The sequence below is a fragment of the Plodia interpunctella genome, chromosome 20 (assembly GCF_027563975.2).
Source record: "Plodia interpunctella isolate USDA-ARS_2022_Savannah chromosome 20, ilPloInte3.2, whole genome shotgun sequence".
In the NCBI taxonomy this organism is placed as follows: Eukaryota; Metazoa; Arthropoda; class Insecta; order Lepidoptera; family Pyralidae; genus Plodia; species Plodia interpunctella.
In genome coordinates, this window is record NC_071313.1 from 780,996 (window position 1) to 805,935 (window position 24,940).

Sequence of the window (24,940 nt, forward strand, 5' to 3'; positions counted from 1 at the left end):
CATGTAAAAATACATTTTTTGTCCATTCTCAGACAAGCGTGACAGACGCGGTGATGAAGTTAATTAAAGAAATTAATTGTGGACGGATTTTCTTTTACAAAAATTTAAAGAGGAGGTGGTAGTGCGAGCCCCGTAGCTATTACGATCACCAACCATGCCATCTACTGAAATGATTTTTCAATGGAATCAATAATTATGAGAATACCATATTTTAGCTTCGCTGATTTAGATATTCTGTTTGATTATTTTTTCATTGGATTTGGAAGCTAAATATATACAAAACATTTAGTATTATGTATTTATTGCGGTTGGTTTATAGATTCTACAATATTTTACTCCCCAGTGGGCCATGTAACTCTCACTTGATCACAAATTAATAAAGTAGCGTTATTTTAGAATACATGGAAATAGTATAATATATATTTATTAATATATATCATAGAAATAAGATCTATGTATCTTGTTTATGTACATTTTATATTTATCAATCTGTTTGACCAAAACAGACAGAGGTTTCTGCGGATCCATCATAGACAGATTAAAAAACACAATATATAAACACAATAACCTGCTTAATGAACTTCAACGTCAGTTCATTGAGCAGAGCAGTTTGTTTCTTCAAATTTTATTTTTCGACATTTACTGAATGTCCCATTGAGCTGGCATCAAGGATCAGAGATGAGCCATGACCATCATCAATCAGTGTAGCATGTCACCGTATAGGTCAAGGAAGTGTGGGGCGGGCGGGCGCTGGGCGGCCGTTTGTTTACTCGACAGTGCCGCCGCGCCGCCGCCCGCGCCGGTCTCTCCACGCGCGCACGCGCTCCCTATATCCAGTTCACGGCCGCTCTATTAACAGACAGCTATTTCGGCTCATAATATTCTCCACGGTGGCGAGTGCTCAGTTTCGTGCGGGCAGGTGTGCGGACATGCGACGCGGACGCGCCTGACCCATGTGACCCGCGGCCATGGAGCGCCGCCGTCGACCCGCGCGCCTCGACGTCGACCCCATGACGAAAGTCACGCGACGCCGCGAGAAGCCGCGCGAGCGATGGCTCCTCACGCGCAAGACCTGGAAGTACATGTCCGACGCCGGCCGCCGGCTCATCCCGGACGGCGCACAGAACAGGCCCGAGGACCTGCCCAGGATAGAAGCGTACTTCCAGGACGTGTGCGCGAAGGAACCCCGGTTTCTGCTGTGGAGGAAGAGCTCCTATCCTGGCGCCTTGCCGAAGCCGCGCCGGAAAAAACGCCCGCGAGGCGGCTCAGTGCGGGCTCGCTCGCCGTCCGACGACGCGCCGCCGCCGGTTAGACCAACAGACCTCTTCATCGGTCACACTTCCGGAGGTCGCTTCGACATCGCTAAACTCCGGCGAGATTTCTTCGCCCCGCCCGCACCTTCTACCTCGGGATTCAACTCTGGATCAACAACTGCATCAAATGCAACAACAAAAGCAGAGGAAGCCGCCAAGCTAGCCGAGGAAGAAGAAAGCACTCTAGTCGATTTACTGCGCAAGTACCTGAAAGTAGAAGAGGATAAGGGAGTAACCAAAAGTTCAGAGAACGAGGAACTCAACAGAGCCTTGAGAAGGTATCTGAAGAGGCAGGCGGACAAAGCACCCGCCGACGCTGACGCCAATCCGTCCCAGAGAACATTGCTGGATAATCTTAGCAGATATTATTGTAGATCACCGAATAGGGATAATATAGTGCAGGACATATTAACCGATAGGAGTCTATTAAAAAGACTGTATCATGATCTTCGTAAAACGAAGCCATATAGGGGTGGCAGAAGTGGTGGTAGTGGCGGTGGTTATAGACCTAGTGGATTTCCCAGTGCGAGTAATCTTGGGCGTGGTGGTTTGCGTACACAGACTCTTGGTGTGTCGCGGTATGGTAGCGACGGTGAGGACTCTATGCGGTCACCGCCCATGTCGCCGCCGCCACTTATCGAGGTGTGCGAATTGCCTGAGGACAAATTCGTGGATTGCGGCACTCAAACCCTTCCTATACCTGAGGAAGTTATGTTGGAGATAGAACGGGTTTATCGGGAAAAACAGGAGGCAGCTACGGCTCCGACGAGTCCGACTAGCCCACCTCCTGATAGGAAACCTGTGCGGCGACGCTCCAGCGTCGACCATGACGACGTATCTCAATCGGTCAGCGACACAATCAAACGGTATTTACGAATGGCTCGAAAGAAAAGCGTCGACGCTGACAAAGCTGATCGTTTTAAGCGTATTAACTACGATAAAAATTTGCGTAATATAAAACCTAAAACGCCCGGGGATGTCGACGACGATGGTCCACATAAGGGCTGTCAGACAGAAGAAGGGTGGATTTTGACGTATAGGGAGTTGCAATTTGCGTCTGTTGCGTCAACGCCGACATCTCCACCATCGCCCGTGTCGCCATCACAGTCGCAATCGTTTCTGTCGACGCTGTTAGGGAGAAGCGGTCCTACAGTGGCTCCTCCTGCAGGTGGCATGCAGAAGTCGCGGTCGACGGGCAGCGTGGTGCTGCAGAGCGTCAGCAGGAAGCTCTTCCGCACAAGGAGTCGGAGCTCGAGTCGCGCCACCGCCTGGACACCTCAGGTCAGTCGCTTTACATTATATTTATTACCTTCATTCTTTCTATGTCAATAAACTTTTACACACAGATAATGCTCGATAAATGCCGTATGTTCACGTGGTCAAACCAATTTATCCAACAGGAATACTTATTTACAGATTCATATGGTTATGTTATTAAAACAAAATACGAATGACATTGAGTATTATCAGCATTATTTAATAAGTATACTTGAAATATAGATTACATTATTATACTTATAAATTGTGACCAGAATAGAATTTGCCACTTTAAATTTAAGCACTTTCGCAGAGAGGTCATCACACCACAATATCCGTAAAAGCACTCAACGTGAGAATAACCAAATATTCACAACATAATGTTGAGGAAGCATGTAGTGGTCGATGAAAACTGCCATACATAACTCTGATTGGTTCAAACTCATGTGGCACGAGTAGGATTCGAGCCTGAGACCTTTCGGTTCACAGGCGCCTTGACCATTACATAACCACCGCTTCAAATACTCGCTTCATCTGTTCTAATTAGCCCTCAAATTCTGAATCTCTGCAATGATCTGTCACAAGTGAAGTGTTGTTTATTTACTAGCAAGTGGTCTCGACAACACAATAATCTTGTTGGTGTATTTTTAAATCTACTAGACTACAGCTGACATCTTTAATATTCTCATTTTAGATTTTGCCTCCCTGACCTTGGGCATAATTAAATGTTAGAGTGACTTCGCGCTTGATTTCGTGTCGAATGAGTTTGTTGATTTTCTAGATGTTTTCCTCATTAATTTAGTTTTTTCTTTATAGAAACCTTCGGTATCAATAGATAGATTCATCCATCATCCATTTATTTGTAAAAAAACAATAACACATACATATACCAGATACAAAAAAATACGATCTTGCACACACTACTATCGTCATAAGGGTAAACAGAGACAACTGTCGCGAAACTCGACGGCTATACAGCGGTCGACTGCCAACCTGTCACTATATGAGAATCTCATTTCATTTTTGAAAGAAACAAAAGCTTTATTAATCCAAAAACAATACAAAAAATTTATGTGTATGTTATAAGTATGTATTACTTACTGAAAAGGTTACCAGCGCGCTTTATGTTCGTTTATGTTGCTGATTATTAGCTAGGCCTTTAAATTTTAATTAAATTATCACAATATTGATATATTGTATTATTTTATTTATTTCTCCATGATTGTAGAATTAAAATACGCTATCATACTAAATGAACATGTATTAGGTATCTAACAAATATTTTTTTCACCAAAAAAAAAATTGTATGAAAGTGTTTCCATAAATAACGCCCAATGGAATTCCCATGTCATTGTCAGGATAAATAGTTTGTTAATGAGAACTAAGACATAAACAGACAGACGCGTAGGTCAACCGGTATGAAGGATGGGGGCACGAGAGGCTAATGTTCTGCGTCTTTGTCACTCTCACGTTATGTTTGTGAAATGTTTGCACAGATTTTATAGATCTCAATTCCAGTTATAATTAATTCCTAACCACTTTTTTAATAAAAAAAGATAAAATTATTATTATTTTATTTAACAAGTGTAGTGTGTTTTATTTTAAAATATTTTTGTAAATTTTTTATTAATTATTATTACTATTGAATGACGTGATGGTTTTGGCTTAAAACAAGTGTGTACCGTCACTTAAGTGTTATTCGTCTCATAGATTTATTTAGAAGAGCAAAAATATTGTTGTCATAGAAAGGCAAACCTTTTACTGGCTTTATTTTTATGTAATATTGTTGTGATCTCATTGTAAAACGCTGTTGGTATTCTTAATAAAATAAAGAAATAAATAAATAAAAGGGCCCCGCGCGCGGAACATTCGTACATTGCCAAAATTGCAAGAAAAATCTTTAAAATATTTACAACTCAAATGAAGCCGCTACACGCCAATACTTTGACACACCTTCAACACCCACTCATAAATTCCTTGACATGTTTCCATATTTTGTAAATAGGTATGAAAAAAACTATTACTTACCCACTAACCTGTTTTACTACGTTCTTGTCAGCTTTGCTAGCGCAATAGTTTACTCACCACATGGTAATAAATACGCCGCTATGCTTAATTATTTATCTTCGTCCCGGGGATTCCCTCCCGTGGGAATATCGGGATATAAAGTTCCCTATGTCACTCAGGAATAATGTGTGAATCGGTTAGTTCTGAGGATTACCCCCTGCATACAAACTTACAAAAACTTTCTCTTTATAATATTAGTTTATATATTATATATATTAGTGTACTCGTAGAAGTGTAGATTAATTGCATATAGATTTACGCACTCTTTCTTTCGTACTAGTTGTACGCCGCGAACTTAGACCTTGCGAACAGAATATTTTTTTTACAAAATTGTGAATATTACAAAAACGACTTAAACGATTTTGATGCCCCACGAACTTAAAAATTCTATTGACAGATCCTATATACCTTTTAAATTTCATCAAAATCAGACCAACAGTTCGAAAGTTATCGCGTTACAAACATACATGCATACATACAAAAAATGTTGTATGTAATGTGTAGCATTTGACATGATTTCAGGTATAAAGAATTTATTCTCATAAAAAGACTACAATAAATCCACTTTCTACGACTGTGACATGTAGTCACTGTGGGCGTAGTATAGCCAACCAGTTTGTAGGTTTCCTCACGATGTTTTATAGAAGTGATATGATATATGTAAACCAACATGTACCAATCTAAGCTTTGTGTACATATGCTCATCCGGCACGAGATAATTCGAATCTTCAGAAACCTTGCGATCACAGGCGGGCGCCTTAACCACTGGACCACATAAGATCTTCATGGTGTAATGATATTTGCTAATATAGATATCACGGGGCAGATAGAACCAAGGGTTACGAAATCCAAAGCCTCTGCTCATAATCATATCGAGTGTGTTATTGCTAACACTGGTGTCAGATTTTATTCAAGTCGCCTAAAGTCATCTGATATGACTTTTACAACCTGTTACTGCCATCTACTGGCACACACTAGGGAACTAAACTGTCAACCAGTGTGCAGGTTTCCTCACGATGTGTTTTCCTTCACCAATAGCAAGTGGTGGTCTATGAAAACGATAACATATGAGTCAGATTGGTATACAAACTCATATAGCACGAGTAGACGGACCTGAAACTTTTCTGATCTGATCCACAGGCGTCTTAACCAATACACCGCCTCAAGCTTTCAGAGTCGACTGTATAGTTTGTGAGCTGACATAGAATACACAAAAATTTAGAGATCGACTAAAGAATATAAATAATCTTCATTTTTGTGGCAATTTAGTGTCACCCGTGCTTGAAGAATAATCGCCCTTTGTTACAGTCTCGCGGTCGAAGATCGTTCTTCATTTCAAAGATTTTTCTCGGAAAATAATATAAAATTCGACCGTGGGCGGGGGAGAGACAAAACACATATTTTATCTTTCGTTGAGTCACTATCACTGCGGCTAGATTAAAACGTTAAGACGCCTCCGCGACGACGCGACTATGTTCGCAATCGAGGGATTCAGTAGCCTTTTTTGGGTCATAAATATATTTATACTATAAAATGGTAAGCTCATATAATGTAATAGCTACCAAAACTGTTTGAATGAGTTTCTTCCGGCATTTCTTCTCAGCAGTTGTCATTCCGAAATGCTAGTAGATTGTAGTTTTGGGAAATAATATTTGATTTAGAATATTACGTGAAAAAGTGTCTATGCGAAAGTCTAGTTTCTGAATAAATGATTTGATTTCTAACTCCCGACGCAAAAAGAGGGGTGTTATAAGTCTGTCTGTGTATGTGGCACCGTAGCTCATCAATGGGTCAACCGATTTGGATGCGGTTTTTTTTAATTTGATAGCTTATTTGTAGAGTTGTGAATATGTATATCAGATACTTACATAGAAAATGCTGTCACTGATTTCGGTTGAACTTAGATTTCTTTATTGAAATAAAATCTGACACCAGTGTTAGCAATAACACACCCGATATGATTATGAGCCGGGGCTTTGGATTTCGTAACCCTTGGCTCTGTCTACCCCGTGATATCTATATTAGCAAAGATCATTCAGTGACAGTGGTGGTTGGTAGTCCAGCGGTTAAGACGCCCGCCTGTGATCGCAAGGTCCTAGATTCGAATTCTCTCATGACGGATGAGTATGTGTACACAAAGCTTCAAGAAAAAATAGACCAAGAGACTGTAGAACTGTGATTACTATTAAAGGCAAAGCAATATTTTATGAATGCACGTCTTTATTTATTTGCTTATTGCAAAAGTTTTACAGCTTTTAAATTCCATGACAGATACACAAACTTTCGCTTTTATAATAATATTATTATCCCATGTTGCCTGTCAACAACTTCATTTCATTGTTTGTTACGATTTTTACAATACTAGTTTATTTTATAGTTGAAATGTGTATTTTAAATTTTCTTACTTAGTTTTTTAAACAAATCCATGTTAACCTTAATTTACTTGTATGTAAACTTGGAAGACCCTTTAATTAACATTAATCTTAATAGTAATTAGACATTGTTACGTCTCTTCTTTCGACTTCAAGTGTATTGAGAAATATTGCATGACACACGCGCGTGCTTATTAATCATTACATGCTCGGCTTTATCATCGTGTTCTGCAATAACTCGCGCGAAAATCCCTACTTATATGTAATGTTCACGCTTGTAATATAAAATTTATTATTTTGCGCTGGCATTTTGATAAACAATCATTGAGCTACACCTTTGATAGATGTATTCCGCATGGCTGAAGATCGTAGTCATTAGGTGAAGTGAATTCAATCCAATAAATTACGTGGTTTGCAATTGTCCTTTCCATTTCACATGATGATAAATTTATCGACTAGGGTGGTAGGTTTTCACGAGATTCTCTTTGATGAAAGCAAGTGATGGTCGATTAAAATCGCATGGAAAGTAATCGCATATACACTAGTCTATGAAAACTGCTATTCATGAGTCAGATTGGCATACTAACTCACGTGACATGAGACGAACTAACCTGTGACTTTTTAGTACTCAGGCAGGCCGTCTTAATATTGGCCCACCAACGTTTCAAATCGCATCGCGTCTTTCAATACGCGTGTCCAAGCAATGCATCTATCAAATCTTTCAGTCTGAGCATCTTTCAAATCGACTTGTGTCGACTGATCGCTCGGGTTTCCTCGGAATTATTATTTTTAGACAATTTTCGATGTTCTGACGAGTTCGAGTGGGTTATTAATGTCATGTTTATTTATAACACGACTGCCCAAAAAAGCAGTGATAATTTCAAGGTTCAATGTATGTATGTGAATGTGTATCTGAAAACATTACTACTTTTTTGGGCAGTCGTGTATAATAAATAAACATGACACACGTCTATGTACAGGGGTAGACAACAGTGAACACGTCTCTGCTCAGTCTGACAGTGAAGCACACTAACACATATAGTTTATAGCTAGGCTGTGGTGGTGTGATGACGTCACGCGTTATGTGCAGGGCAGCTGTCGCTGGGTAGACAGCAGTGGGCGCAGCGTGCGACTCACCGATACGTCTCTGCTCAGCCTGACGGAGGTGGAGCGGCGAGCGCTGCAGCAGGTAGCCCTGGCCAAGCTGCAGGAGATGAAGTTGGGTATCTCTATCAAGATACCAGAAGGTAAGTTTTTTAAATATTTTTTTTTGTTATTTTAATATGACTGTACAGGTTGTCTATGCAACAAGTTTATAACGCAATGCATTAATGTAGACATAATATTATTTTTTTCACACATTGTGACGCTGTTGGTTGATATGATTTCTAAATTCGAATTCCTACATGTATTGAATCAAGCCAAAATAACCAATAATATAAACGTACGGTTTCAGCCCTAGAATATGACCACTCGTTATCCTCTCGAGGATGTCGTACAAGGTGACTAAGGGAAAACGCCTTGGATTGACGTCAGGCAGCCGGCCGGTAAAATTACTACTATTGCTAACACTGGTGTCAAAATTTATTCAAGTCACCTAAAGGCATATGACATGATTTTCACGACTACTTACCTACGGTCATTATATTTTAGGTTGGCCCCGGTGGCGTCATAGCTAATCAACGAAGAACATGCGAGGGGTCTGTGAACTCAAGGGTCAATATTTTTGGCAAAGCTTTATACCTTACCGCCTGTACATATTTTGACCATGTACTTTATTGATTGTTATATTACCGAGAAAAAATATATACATTTATAATTTAAAAAAAAGGTAAAGCCCTTCGGGCATGATAGGGACCAACACTGTTTGAATGAGTTTCTTTCGGCATTTCTTGTGAGCAGTGGTCGTTCCGAAATGCTAGTAGTTTGTAGCTTTGGTAAATATTATTTAGTTTTGAATATGACGTGAATTTTATTGTGAAGGCAATTAATCTAATTTCTGAATAAATGATTTGATTTTGATTGAGTTTGGAATGAGATAGAAATACGCAAAGGTGTGACAGAAATAGGGAGAGGCGCTAAAAACACGAAACACACAATTAGTATAAATATCTCATGTTCTTGCAACAATTAGTCAACCGCCGACAATAGCCGGCAGACCACAACCAGACGACCGTTAAGTTTACGATTGCAGTCATCCAAACAAACATAAACAGAGGATTATTGAGGGCTCTCAATTGGGCGATAATTTTGACGCGTCTTGTCGTAAATCAGTTGGAATGCTCCAAAACAAATAATTACTGTTATTTGAATGGTAATATATTTTTCTTTCTATATATCAGCGAATATCTTACATTTGAATCGATTTGTCGTCTACCATCAAGATGTATATTTAAAAAGCACCTTACTGATTGATAAATGTTATTATAATTTGAACGACTTTTTTAATACTTTAACTTTTTTAACTTTCAAGGTCTAAATTTCAGTTGTTTCTTTTAAAATATATTTTTAAATTATACTTACTTTAATTCTCTCGTAAATATTAGTTAGAGGTTAATTTTAGATTTGTTTAGTTGATATTTTTACACGAATACGATGTTACGAAGAAAAAATTTTTTTATATTTTAGTTACTTTTAATTTATTCGATTTTGTTTTGTGGAAGGTGAAACATAAGTTTTTCTTTTAACACCACATTGTTAAAAAAATGTAAACTCATGTTTTTGCAAATAAATAATATTTATCTTTGTCTTTATAACAAGGATATAAGGTTCTTGAAACAGTTACGTAGTATAATGAAAGACGCGTAATTTTTTCGCTGTAATCTGAAGTCTGTTTAGCCTTTGCCCGTATATTCGTTCGCGTATATTTCCCATCGCGTAAATTACAGATGATACTGAAAGATACAGATCTATCAACATGGAAAATTGTAATTTCTAAAAAAAAAACAAGATTTATAGTATATATATACAGTATTAAAAATCGCTATTTTTTATTACGTCCGTACGTACAAGTGAATCAGTTACGATAAGGTCTTTATTTAAAGTGTAATCATATTATCTTTATCAAAAAAAAAAAATCCTAATTTGTACATTTGTAAGGCAAAGAATTATAATGAAGCTATACGTGTAGACGTTCGTAGCGAGCGGGTCATTTCGTCGTAGCAAATGTGCTACGAAATGGCTACGAGCCTTCCCTAGTCTACGAGATGGGTCTACAAATCGTAGCTGACTTTGTAGCTAAGTATTCGTTTACTTACAAGGTCTAAATTTCAGTTGTTTTTTTTTTAAATATATTTTTAAATTATACTTACTTTAATTCTCTCGTAAATATTAGTTAGAGGTTAATTTTAGATTTGTTTAGTTGATATTTTTAGACGAATACGATGTTACGAAGAAAAAAATATTGTGCAAGTTGTTTTGCACTATATATTGACGGATACTCAAATTAGTGGCGTGTGGTTCCGCTCTAGAATAGGACCACTCCATATCCTCCCTTGGATGTCGCGCGAAAAGGAACAATTAGCATTCCCAAGGGTTGACCTCAGGCAGGCGGTTGTGAAATCACAGCGAATCTTCAAAATTTTAAGATTTTTTTTTATGCTAATCCTGGGCTTCGCGACTTCACAACCCTCGCAAACCGTGCTTAGTCACCTGTAGCTGCTACACATACTATGTATTACATAGCTTTGATATTTCAAAGTTTAACCCTAGACTCAAAGAATGGGGTGCTATATGTTTGGCTACATAGCATAAACTATATAGCCAAATAATATAAAAAATATATATGCATAATAATATTAGCAGCGCAGATTTTTTCTCGAAGCCTTTCACGATTTTTTTTGGTTCGGCATCTAAAAAGGAAAAAAACGGAGCAACTTATAAAATCACTCATGCGTTTGTTTGTCTGTCTGTACAACACATATAGCGCGAAACTACTGACCCGTTCTCTCCTAGATAATTAAAAAAACCTAAGAAATTAAGTCTTAAGTTACAAGTGAAATATGTTTGTCCCTCTCTCCATTCCACAGTTGAATTTGAAATTTCGCTATTTTTAATTAGAAATTATATATATGGACTCAAGAGTTCACACCCATTATCCTCCAAGACGCAAGAAAGCATCAACCTTACGCGGATGACCCACTCGACAATGGTCCAAAAATACATTGACACAACTCAGAGAAGCATTTGAAGATGGCGGCACGTCCGTTACGTAGCGGCGGTTACGCAAACGTGACGCGCGGTGACGTCATCCACTGTGACAGTCTCTTGTTTGAGATATACAGGGTGTTCCATTGCAGATATGGGTAATGGGTGTGTTACCGATTTCAATCCACCCGTTTGAGAATCGGTGATTTTTTTTATTTTGTGTTTTAGTCTGGTTGTGTATTGTGCTGTTGTTTTACAAATAAATATTTTATCTATCTATCTATCTAATTTGTATTATTAATACTCATTATCACACAATTTGATGGGTGCAAACTCTTTACGTTAAATGTATTTATCATGGCTCAATTATTACAAGTAAAACTTTTAGTTATAGCATAATCAAAGAAAGCTAAGCATACAAATAACATTTACATATAAATAAAAATAATAATTTAACGTTTAAGTTTGTCTTTGAACATTTTTGTACATTTGATACAGGTTGATAAGGCAGGTCCAACGCTCGACCATCCACCAGCAAACTAGGACTTAAGGTATCTTGCTTGGTAGAAGGCGTAACGGATGATAATTTGTTAAGAAAATTTTTAAGTTTCCGCTAATTAATAAATGACATTGATAAACATGTTATGGCGGCGCTCCTGCGCAGCTAAGTACGAGGATATAAATCTAAATAAAGTTATGTTTGCAATATAGATTTACCGTCGCTGACTACGAACTTCAAAGAGGCGCAGGAGTGCTCCAGCGATACGAAAAATAAACGATTTTACTAGCAATAAAGCACGTCAGCTGTTTGTTAAAAATGTGATTAACCAGTGTCACGTTAACGAAAATAGTAATAGTATTTTGAGCTCGAGGTGTGACGAAAATTAAACGTAATCAATTTTATGGACATATTCATGACATCTAGGTATATAAATCTACTGCTATGTTAAAATTATTCATACCTAAATCCACAGATTTATACTATTTTAGTTTGGCAATAAAAGGTAATTTGACTTTAATAAAAATTATTACAAAAAAAGCCCGCCTATAAAATACTATATAAAACCATATGACGTCATCAGTTGTGCTCATTGAGTCAATTATGCGTGGAACTTTACCAGCTGCTTTTGAATTGAATTCATATATTTATCTAACACTAGATGTTGCCCGAGGATTCGCTCCCATGGGAGTTTTGAGATAAAATATAGCCTAAAGCAATCTTGGATAATGTACCTCTCTAATGGTGGAAGAATTTTTGAAATTTGTTGGGTAATTTCGGAGATTACCCTCCTAAAACATACAAACTCACAAACGCTTACCTCTTTATAATAATAGTTTAGATAAGTAAATTTTAATCAAACACGATGGCATCTAAAACTATGTAATACTTTGTCTGGGCGCTGCACATTCGCACGTTTAAAATTTCAATCTAATTGAACAATTTGCTATAAAAGAAAATAATTTTTAGTTTCATACTTGTTTCTGATCTACACCGTGTTATATATTAAACAACAGATATTAAACGCGCCTTGTTACAAAGGTCCGAAACGTCTGGGAAATAAAAAAGGTATATGCTCGTTTAATATCTGTTGTTTAGTATATAATTATGCAACGCGAAAGTTTAAAAATAGCTACACAATGTTTCAGTAATAGTTTTCTTTAAATCATTTATTCTTTATTAAATTATCGAAATTTATAATTATCGAAATGAGGAAAGCTCGCAGAGTTTATCTCTGTTCGATGAATTATGTCGTCAATATATTTTCAGATAAGTTTTTTTTTCATTCGGCACTGCCAAACCGCAACACCCTATGTTAATCTACTTGGCTACGTTTGGATCACATGACTTCACCTAATGAGTTTGTTAAGTGATCATTCCTGATCGGAATGAGACGTGGGCGCTCTATAAATCTGATTGTCACTGCGCATTCACTGGACTGTTTTATGTGATCTGGTCCTTATTATCTTTGAGGAGGAGGCATTGATTGAATTGTTAATTTGTATTGCGTAAATTCCACTATTGACGCAATTCCTGCGATTGTGATTCGAGAAATCGCATTTTTGATAGAAATATGGCAGTAAAAAACAGTATAGTATTTAGACTGTCGTTGACCCACAAAAATTGGAAATAATGTTTAGTTGACATTTATGACTTAAAACTTGGAGGTTCGTACCATGTGAAGGTTGTTAAGGATATCATCATTTTGGTCCAAATTTAAGTTATCCAAAAATTCATCCGTTTTCGATGTTTTATTAAGGTTTTCGACTAGGTGTAATGTTATTTTTTACATCCAAGGAAGCTGGTCTTAGTTGCGTTTGTATCGATCATTCATCACAATAAAGTGAATGGAGCTGAGGTATTAAAATACTTAATCGTCTGATTATAGATCGAATGTGAGAACCTCTTTTGAAGTCTGTCTGCAACGTCTTCCTGCAATCAATTGCACTTCGCAGTAAAATGTCACGCGTATTCGAGATAAAGTCCGCGCGCGTGCCGCAGATTCCGCGTTATAAATAGCGTGCGAGTTACGTCTCGGTTTGTGGGATTCCTGCGTCTGTTGCTATGCTTCGTTTAACTGGTATTCTAACGCCTCTTCCTTTCTTCTTTTATTTTCTCTCTGTCTCTTTTTTAGCTTTTGTTTAATTTGAGGTCGGGCCCTCTAGTTGCGTGTTGACTCGTCAGATTTTCTGAAATTTAAATACCCATTATTTCAAAGGGTTCCCAAGTTTCTCATATCTTGTCTGATATTATTAGTTGACGAGCTAATCATGCTCCTGAATTAAATATTTGTTTGTTCCTGAGTATGTTACAATATTACAGGAAACTGAAATTCTAACGTCTCTTTCTTCATTCTTCCCTTATCATGTAATTTTGATATTTCTGTAAGTATCTGATATGATATGATTGTTTCGAAAACACACTCGAACTCTTCAAACGCGTTATTTTCTATCTGATGATTAGTTACAGTCCTAACTTCTTCCTTTATATTCCATTGACTATTCTCAAATTTGATTTTTGGACCAGTTTTCATGTAAAACACTCCCATTTGTTTCACTGCCTTTCACAACATTTTAATTACTATTTTGGCAAGACATTTTTAAGAGCTTCATAAAAAACTTCAATATCGTTTGAAACTGCATCACTGTCTTCGTCCAAGTCTAATACCGCATCGTTATTTATCACGATACCAATCATTAGATGCAGTCGGTATTTCATCGCGACCACCATCCTATGGCCCGCCGACTGCGCCCGACCATTTGGTCTACTGCCATGCCTCATGTCAACTGCAGGTTTTAGTGAGCGTTAATTGCCCTGATATTATCTACATCATCTGCAATTAGTAACGCTAATAATAGTGTATGATTTATGTTGGCGTGGTTCTCATTTATTTTGAATGTAGTCTCTATTTTCGTGTAGGTATTACATTAATACTCATTGCCATGCAATGTTGTCTAGATTCCATATTTTAAAAAATCTAATATTGTTTAATCGCCAATATTAAAATTGAATATTTATGTCACTAGATGGCGATATTTAGTTTTAGAACGCGCTATCGTGTGTCGCTTAAGAAATTATATAGTGTTTTAAAATATGTGAAGTTCTTTTGGCTTAACTTTTTGATCATTACACGGTTGTCACAATTCTGAAGTTTATATTTCTGTTGGACCTCACGTGTATTTTTGACAATCAGCCGATTGTTCAAATATAGTTAGATCTAAATGAGTTGGTTTGTCTTTTTGTTGGTTGGTTGGTACCTACTTGTTAATGGTCAATAACTTTTCAAATGTACTCACAATGCACTTTCAATGCAATTATAAATAGATATCGAAATTTACAGGAAGCCATTTTGTATTACACTAGCTTTGACTTGTGTCCTCGTACGTGTGTACAAATACCGTTTTCCCCTTTCCCGTGTAATATTTGGGAAATCCTTTCTCTCACTCTAGTGAGAGAAAGGATTTCCCAAATATTACATAACATAGATGTGTGTGATAACATAGATGTTATCTGAGCGATTTTCCGGTTTCACAGCCATTGAGCGTCGAAACCAATGGTCCGCTTTACTACTTTGTTGAAATTTTTGAAATCCTGTTAGTGCTTTGTTGCAAATTAAGAGAACTTTGAACCACAACTAGACATCAGATAGTTTAAAAGCGAAACTAATTGCTACAAATAGTCAATGTATTTACAAAGTCAGTCAAATTCTAGTGGTGGGCGGTATGTTGAAGTGCCCTTTAACGTAAAGTACATTCTGCCTAAGCAGCTGCTACGTCTGCCTGTAAAGTGCGTGTCAGGACTGTCAAATAAATCTTTATTAACATAATGAGAGTACGCGAGTCCGCACTATTATGAGCGCGGCGCCAGTCGATCCGCCTATTTACTCCGCTGCTTGCTACCTTCTCAACAACTAATATAATCAGAATTATAATGTTGACGACCTCCGTGGCCTAATGGCCATCATGCCGGACTGCTACACTGGAGGTCCCGGGTTCGATCCCCGGTCAGGTCAACATGGAAAACGAACTTTTTTAGATTGACTTGGGACTTGGATGTTGGTCTTGACTTTGTGGCGCGGTAATAAAACGAATTCGCAATAATTCTGGGTAGGTTTATTTGCTGTTGACTGTTGACAATAAAAACTTGGAAATTGAAAATACTGTACCTATATAATAATCGCAAACTTCAAAGCATCTCATAATTATTTTGGCACAGCATCGCATTTTTCCCGAGCCGTACCCTCTTAGAACAAGTGTCGGGTTCCGCACTTCGGTAATAGTGTATGTTTGTTTGTTTAGCGGTTATTTGCGGATAGTTGACCAGTTTGAACTACACGCAGTGTGCGCGTGGATCTAGGTGTACTGTAACCAACCAGTATGCATTTTTGTACGATTATTGCATAATTTTTAACGAAAATCCAGCGTAAAAATAATGTTGAACATTTTTATATTCGGCTGTGATTTACAACGTCTGATGTCAACCCTCTTTGGAAACGCTATTGTTGCCAATCAGCGGCCTAAATGGGACACATAGACTATCCCTTAGTCGCCTCGCACAACATCTGCGGGAGGAAATAGAGTGGTCATATAGGTAGGGCGGAACCACATGTCACGTGAATAAATAAACTAACACAGTGTATCTGTCTTAGAGAACACGACGACCACAGCCACCACCAAGCCAAAGAGACGAGCCATTCTTCTAAAGAAGAAGGCGCTAACTACGGGTTTCTTCGAGCAGACCAGGAAGGACGACAAGGACAAGGGTATGTTTTGTCTCATTTACATTTAAGCCTTTTTACCTTCATACATTCCATGCCAGTCAGTTCCCACAAAATGCATTTCACCTAAGGTGTCATTCAATGATTTCGTTATGTACCTACATATGTCTATACAATTCAATACAACAATACAATACTCTTTATTGCACCAAAAGCGAAATCAATAAATAAGAAGTAGGACCATAAAAAAATTAAATAAAAAGGCACAAAGGCGGATTTATCGCTAAAGCGATCTCTTCCTGTCGACCTTGGGCTATGTCAGTTTCTACATAAATAAATAAATAAACCTGCTTACCAGCAGTTTCATTACCAAATCAAATCTTTGAATATTTCTACGCAAATCGGTACCCACTATGTGTATTTCATGCAGGATGCGCTCATTAAGACTGGAGCCGGTTCAAGATCCAGTCCAAGAACTTTAAGATCCGAATTATACCTATTGCTGTCCCATTCACCTCTCCATATTGTGCGGTGCATACCTATCAATGCTTATGGAAGAGAGGCTGTTCTACCGATGAACGAGATAACAATATGTATCTTACGCCATAAAGTTTAAAGTACTGGCTGCATTGGCATGTAAGAACATACCTATAGCTTCATCGAGTCTGAAACAGTTCTCCGACAATTGCTTCGACTACGAACGTTTCGCCGATAGAACAGGGGAGACATTCTGTCGGCGAATCGTTCGTTGATGAAGGATTCTGTCGTTCAAACGTCCGATGTCGAAACATTCTGTCGACGAAACGTTCGTAGACGAAGCAATTGTCGGAGAACCGTTTCAGACTCAGCTACATCGATGCAGCCGGACAATCCAATCCAAGTCCAATGCAACATCGTGTCTGGTGCACGTCATAGTGTGACTCACGGCCATGGATTTAGTAAGTACTTGTACTAATGCCATGCTCACGGCGCGGTCTGCCAATACCGACGTGTCATTTTCGGAGCATTACCGACGTAACTATGTCACAATTGGTTGTTTTAAATTTCCAATCAGTTGTTGTTTTTTTTTTTCTATTTTTGAAAATTCTAATGAGATGAAAATATTCTGGAATCGAGCGGGAATTGAATCCTGTCTATCCCGGATAGTGTTTCCAACGAGCTGTCGAGATCATGCCAGTTCGGCCGAGTATCTCATTTCTTCCCGTCTTACGCGTTACAGCATTTTCATTAGAGCGTAGTAGGTATTCTTAACCAATCAACATACCTCTCTGTTACAAACAAGAAATAATGTTTTTTTTAATACTCAAGGTTTCATTTAAATGTATTTGATTAATGTGTCACACATTTAATTTATTTTCATATTTATTTCCAATGCATTATACAAATAAATAATCTCGCACCGCATCGAGGCAACATATCCAGTATGTTGGCAGCACTTATGATATGTTGAGCAAAGAATCTACTCGATTTATTAAAACAACTACTTACTTCGCATGAATCTTTTCTTTTTGCCATTGATACATCAATAAAAATTTCACACAATTTTTATAGTCTACATAGTTAGCTACATTACACACATCTAGACCGAAACTATAGCTTGATTGGAAGCATAACATAACACAAGCCGAATGGTAGCGTCGTGAAACCTCAACAAATTTACAGTTTTCTTTTATCATTTCTCTAAACTAGCATTTAAATCTCAACAAAATTAGCACATAATTCAGTACGTATATATGGTATAATGAATATATCACTATTTGTGGTGGAGCATATTTTTTTTTATATCTACATTTGCATAGAATCAGCGAATTAATTAGCGCGCCGTCGGTGTTTCATGAAATATCGCTCGAGTCCCAGGTACGCTTCTATAGAGTCCAAACCAAAAATTTTGAAATACTCTTTATTCTAATTCATTCATCTTTACATATTATAAAACAAAGTCTTCTGCCGCGTATGTCTGTCTGTTCGCGATAAACACAAAAACTACTGCACGGATTTTCATGCAGTTTTCACCAATAGATAGTGTGATTCCTGAGGAAGATTTAGGTGTATAATTTATTGTGTTTTCACCCGAGCGAAGTCGGGAGGGGAACCTAATTTGTTACTTCGATATGTTAAACTATTTACGTATGTACTAGTATTGTGCGAATAATTAAATTATTATAAAACAATAACATGTAGATGTTAGGAATAGGCAAGGAAGAAGAAGAAAAATATGTGGATAACTAAGCTTTTGTTATGCAGTTAATATTGCGGATATCTTGAGATTATAGTAAACTATAAAAATATGTCTGAATTCAAGTATATAAGATATATAAGAAATATGTAACAATATGTAAGAAATTCAAGTATTAAGCGTAACCACAAACCATAATACAAAGTAGTATATGACTCCTTAAGGTTTCGTCCGTTTCTCTGCCGAATTTCATCAAAATCGGTCCATGAGTTTTTGAGTTTATTTCGTTACAAACAAAAATACAAATCTTTTCTCTTTATAATAAAATCGAAGTATGGATAAGGTGATTGTCAAAATGTTACCGTGACAATTGCGTGGACCAATGAAATCACGAGTGGAAATTCAAGCAGCCAGCACATTTGTTTGCAATTCTTTGAAGTCTGTCGTCGACTGAGTCTGCAACAGTTTTGGTAAACACGTTTGGGATGTTCAAAATTTTTTCGTTGTTTCTCGGTAACAGTCTCAGGGTCATCCTGCTTCGGATTTCTGTTTATCTTTTTGATATGATGCAGTGACGCGTTTATATTGTCCTCGTTAATGTCCTACGCTATCCGCACTTGCGCAAATATATATGGACAATGTTAAGCCGTATGTTTCAGTGGTTAAATGATGATGAACGGTGAGAAATACAAATCATAAAAAAATTGTATTTGAAATTGCAATAGAGATTAGAAACAATGCCTCATCGCTTATCCTTATATCCCGCATTACATGACTATTTCGTATTACTGCAGTACAGTAAGTGATCCATATCACATCGCGTATTACAACTTCATGAACAAAACAATTGGGGTCCTCGCGAGCTGTTAACACACTGGCGCCACATAGTGACTTTAGATTGTACAGACTACAAGGAGAAAATAAATATCGATATAGTAATACTTTAAGATGATAATATGGTTAATTATTTCAGTCCTAGTTGGCGCCAGCTATTCTTAAGTTCATATATAAGCTAATTGTGCCTGTAATTCCCTCTCTTCGTCTCAGTTTGTATCGCAATATAGTACAAGAAAAGTATTCCTGAGTTTTTATTTCGTCATCTAAATCTGCTGCTGCTGGTCACGAAGCTAACACGAGCCTTTCCTATGGCAGCTATACGTTATTCTATATCCATTTGGTAGAAAAAAGTAAAGTGTGTTTTTTTTAACTGTGCATTAATAGAATAATCTCACGAGACTCAAGTACAAATTACATATTTGATTACAGGCAGATTCCGAAAAAAATTAAGCCAGCAACACATGTAATGTTGCAAGTTGCAATTAGAAGGTCGACTCGACGAAGAAGAAGAAGAATTAAAGGCGTTTGTTTCCCTTCCCCGCACACAGCAACAGCTGTTAGTAACAACCAAATGCTGTGCAAAATATGAAATTGAAAATAGTGTAGGCGCCACGGGCAGTACTATTGGATAAAAATAGCGCTCTAGAACGCATGCGCGAAGTATCAGTCATCGCGCGCCGATATATTGTTCCCGAGCTGACCAACATAAACATACATTTTTGATGGCCGAAACTCTTTTATTACAATTTTTGGAGTTCCGTGAGGAAAGGGTCGATTGGCAGTATTCTTCAATACCCTATAACCTAGTAATATTATAAATGTTTTAAGTATGTAACAATGTTTGTGTTTACTCTTTCACGCAAAATCTTTGGACGGATTGTTATGAAATTTAGTACACGATTAGAATATTATCTGAAATAACACATAGGGTCATTTTTATCTTATTGTGAATGTGATTGTTTTGTATTGTGAGTGAGTTTAGTTCCACCTGTTTCTAGCGCAGGTATTTTTTTTACTGCTTAGTGCACTTGTGCACTTGGTTATTTGAGAGAAGATCCTACTTTACCTTGTTTCATAAGGACGGAACCATCGATGGCGAACCCGCGTCGCTTGACCAAATTCTTTCATTTACTAACGGCGGTAAATTCTCTTGAATTGGGGAATTTCAAAACTGTAGTGTTGATTGATTATTATTGTAAATAAACAGTGTGTCAAAGAAAACATTTCAAGTTCAACTCATGGATTTGTATGTCGAAGACTCATTTGAATAGCTTGAACAAAATTATTTTTTTGTTTTTTGCGTCCCAAGTCCCGTAAGGCGTAAGCCGTCCCGTAAGTATGAAAAAGAAACGTAACCTATAACAGTGCTCTCTCTGTCATCTGAGCGTTTTCCCGGTTTTCTCCCAGCCGTTGAGCGTCAAATCAAATCAAAATCAAATCAAATCATTTATTCAGAAATTAGACCTTCACAGGCACTTTTTCTCGTCAATTTTTATATTTATAGTTATTTCTCACAAGCTACAAACTACTGGCATTTCGGAACGACCACTGCTGAGAAGAAATGTCGAAAGAAACTCATTTGAACAGTGTTGGTCCCTATCATGCCAGATCGGCATACCATTATTGTTTCTTACAATGTTTTTTTTTTTTTCTAATAATATATAAAAGTACATAATGTACATAATCAAAAGGTATATCAAAACAGGTTATGATTGTGATCCGAGTGCTGATTATAATATATATATATATATCGAAGCCTAGGGTCCTGTTACCTTACTTTTTCGTCTCCACTTTGTACGATCGTAGCCTTATTAGTCAGACCTAGTCAGACCATTAGCACGCACTTCATCCTTGACGACATCAAGTCAGCATTTCTTGGGTTAATTTTGTTTACCCTTCTTCCAGAGCCAGGCGGGAAGGCATAGCTATATGTATACCTTTACTTATAACAGTGTTCTCTTTGAGGATTATATCTTTCTTTGCATGGATTTTCTCTGCATTCTTAACTACAACGCCTTCGGATTTCAAACTACATTATAACTATATTCTTTATCTTCTTCTTTCTTCTTTAATCAAGATTTCTCCCATTTGCACCAGATAAGATGTTCTTTAAAGTTCTGATTCCGCTCCCTTTTATAGGATAAATTCCCTTTTAGTTCTATCCAGTGCAGTCTGAAAATTATCTCAATTTTCCCCCGTTCCTACATGGCTATAGGGGGTAGGTTCGTGTGGAACTTTCTTTTCCTTTGGATCCACACGACATTGTCTCATATAAAAAAATATCTAGTAAGTAAACAGGACGTGGCAATTGATTACAAACTCCCGAATCTTGTAAACATTGTTTATGTCTATACATATATTACAATATATTTTAATGTTTACATTGAACTTGCGCCAACTACATTATATTGTGAAAGTATTTCCTAAATTAACGGAATCGGGTCACAATCTTTTCCTCATGCCGACCTTGGAGAAATGTAATTATGGAGTTTTGATCGACTGTGGGGTTTACAGTCTGAACTTCTAGTGATACATATGCTAAAAATTATATTGAATTAATTTATATACCCTCCCATGGTTTTGGTATGAGGCTACAAGAGTTAAAAAGCATTCCTGAAGATAGTTAGCTAAGGAGGCTGGTAGAAAACATTTAAGATACATATGATAAGAAAGAGACGGTAGAAAACATTTAAGATATATGTGATAAGAAAGAGACGGTAGAAAACATTTAAGATACATATGATAAGAAAGAGACGGTAGAAAACATTTAAGATATATGTGATAAGAAAGAGACGGTAGAAAACATTTAAGATACATATGATAAGAAAGAGACGGTAGAAAACATTTAAGATACATATGATAAGAAAGTATATGATAAAGAAGATGCTAAACAGCTCTAAGCTTAGTTGCAATTGAAATTAACAAAGTTCGTCAACAAGGATAAATTCTTGAATTAAATGTTATTTTTGGCCAGCTTTTGCCCATGACAATAAGTAGCCTAATTGCACTATTTGATTCCAACTAAAAATGATGTTTCGTTTTGATGCGAAAAAAACACAAACAAACACACTTTTTATAATATTAGTATGCATTTTTCAACATGTTCACTCAAATTTAAGTTTATTGGTTTCTTTACAGAAAAGTCATATTTTACAGTGTACCAAGAGTGAGATCTCTGTTGGTCTCATTTTGGACGTAATCAAAACGATCTATATCTTTAACATTTACTTCTGATGATGTATTTTGAGTATTTGTTTTCGCATTACGTATATTAATGGTTCTAAACATATTCTATTATTGTATGGAAAACATTGTTTCCCATGCTTCGCTATTATTTACATTTGTCGACCCTCACAGTCTTCCGGCCACCGGCTATTTCAGACTTGCGTTATTTAAAATATGTTTTGATATACATATAGTCTCATACTTTTGTATCTACAGAGGTTCAATACCAGATGTTATTCATGTGTTTTGTAAAGTCTTGATAGGGATTGTCTCACTTCCCACTAATATTCCAGCGATAGTTTAAATGTTTGTTACACTCAGCCGTTTTAGCGTCAGCTATTATGAAATTTGATATTGAGGTAGCTGATACTTTGGATTAACACATAGGATACATTTCAAAGTACGCGATTCCGTAGGATATAATATTTAAAGCGGTATAAAAAAACAAACAATAAAAATACTTATCATTTAGGAATTGATTTGTCCCATTTTCCAGGTTACCGAATTAGATGTAAAAATACTTCGACCACCAACACGCTTATATGACTGTCTAAAAGCATCCCACCTTTATACGATTGTGCCGATAACTTTAGCCCGACACAAATAGGAAGACTGAAATAGGCTGGCCTTTAGGCAATCATAATAGTGTTCCGTAGACGTCGAGTGACGCGGGCGTGATGCATTGACACATGGAATTAGTAGGTACTCGTTGCACGGAGTAGGTACCTACTATTTACATGCATTGAAACATTAAATATTTTTTATTTATTTAAGTTCCGTTAATGCTATAGGCTGATGGTAACGCTACGCTCCAAAAACAAAGTATGTACTTCTTCACATCCCAACTAATATTATAAATGCGAAAGTAAGTTTGTTTGTTACCTCTTCACGCTATATCTACTCAACCAATCTTATTGAAATTTTGCATAAGTACATGTAGTACGAAATATGGAGAAGGACATAGGGACAGATAATTAACGTGGGCGAAGTCGCGTGCAAAAGCTAGTATACATATAAAGATAAAAATATTTATTCGTTAAACATTGAAATCATAAATAAGATTTCATAAAGTGTTACATTTTATACTATTATTATAAAGAGGTAGGCGTTTGAGAGTTTGTATGTTTGAGGTATAAATTTATTACCACTAAGCAAATATCAGTTGTTTTTTTTTTACAAACTTTTATTTAGTTTCACCTGTCCCATTGTCTGTAATCAAATCTTGCAAGTTAGATTTCTCCTACTTCCAATTGACGGATAGAGTTGAAATTTCCTACGTCGCTTTAGATTCCATGACACTACATTATTATTATAAGCATGACCTGATTATGCAGTCAGTCTCTAAACGAAGGACTTCCTCGAACGATTATAGCACGCACATGGGTCTTTTGTCAGCCGTTAAATGCCATAAGATCTCTCTAACGATGCTCGAAAGCTTATGGGAAAAACTATATTTCTGTAAAAAAACTTGTTTTCAATATGTCTAGTTCCCCTTTCCTTTATTTCAGATTCTCCTGGTGCAGTATTCGGAGTGCCACTGACGCAGTGCGTAGAATCAGAGAAAGCGCTTCGGAGACAACAGCTGTTGGGGTCCAGGGCTTCGCTAGCGTCTCTCAGCGCGCTAGAGAAAGGGGAAGATGTGAGTCTAAAATATACTTTACAATAATACATACATTTGTAATACGTACAACATGTCCCACAGCTGGGCAAATGCTTCGCCTCTTACTCCATTTCTAAGAAATCTCTCTAAAAAAATCTTATCAAAAAATGTCTTCATCAAAATTATCGTTATTTTTAGCACTTTGAATAGTACCAGTAATATATTTATTTTTAAATCCTCTTATTTCAAATACCACTACGACATAAAACAGTTTTAGTTTAGCTTTCAAGACTTAAAAAAAAAGAAGGAATATTTTGTGATTTCAACATCAGTTGCTAAAATAAAAAAAACGACTCACAAGTAATTGTCCAATTGATTCGACGACAAAATTAACATTTCCAAAATATAATCCAATATTTACTATAGAAATTAATGCGTTTGACGTCTATTTTCTGCTGGTCCCAGTTAGTTCCCAGCCTATTCGTCTAGCAATCAATCTGGCCAGTATAACTTGATCTGTCATCAACTCATATTGATCCCCTCTTGGTTGGATTATTGGAGTGTTTGAAAGAGGAAGAGTAGGTCAGTTTTGAGTGGTTTTCAGCTAGCTGTTTGGCATACGCCATTTGAGCGCTCGGAAATAGTTCGCGAGTTGAAGCCAAGCCACGTAACGATGACGTGGCATGCACCTGGAGTCTTGGACTATGTTGCAATTATTAATAAAATAAAAA

The 24,940-nt window shown here is 37.0% G+C and overlaps 1 protein-coding gene across 8 annotated transcripts in view; it reads left to right on the top strand.

Annotated features, from left to right (window-relative positions):
* RhoGAP102A (Rho GTPase activating protein at 102A) overlaps positions 1 to 24,940 on the top strand; it is a 71,459-nt gene that overhangs the window by 26,443 nt on the left and 20,076 nt on the right. For 4 of the 8 annotated variants that reach the window (XM_053760712.2, XM_053760711.2, XM_053760713.2 and 1 more), the window contains 4 exons: positions 2,482 to 2,594; positions 8,100 to 8,256; positions 16,303 to 16,416; positions 24,118 to 24,248. In XM_053760712.2, the coding sequence (XP_053616687.1) occupies positions 2,482 to 2,594; positions 8,100 to 8,256; positions 16,303 to 16,416; positions 24,118 to 24,248 (515 nt within the window). Of the gene's footprint in view, positions 1 to 771; positions 2,595 to 8,099; positions 8,257 to 16,302; positions 16,417 to 24,117; positions 24,249 to 24,940 lie in introns of those variants that run through there. The other 4 variants (XM_053760708.2, XM_053760710.2, XM_053760707.2 and 1 more) reach the window with 2 other exon arrangements.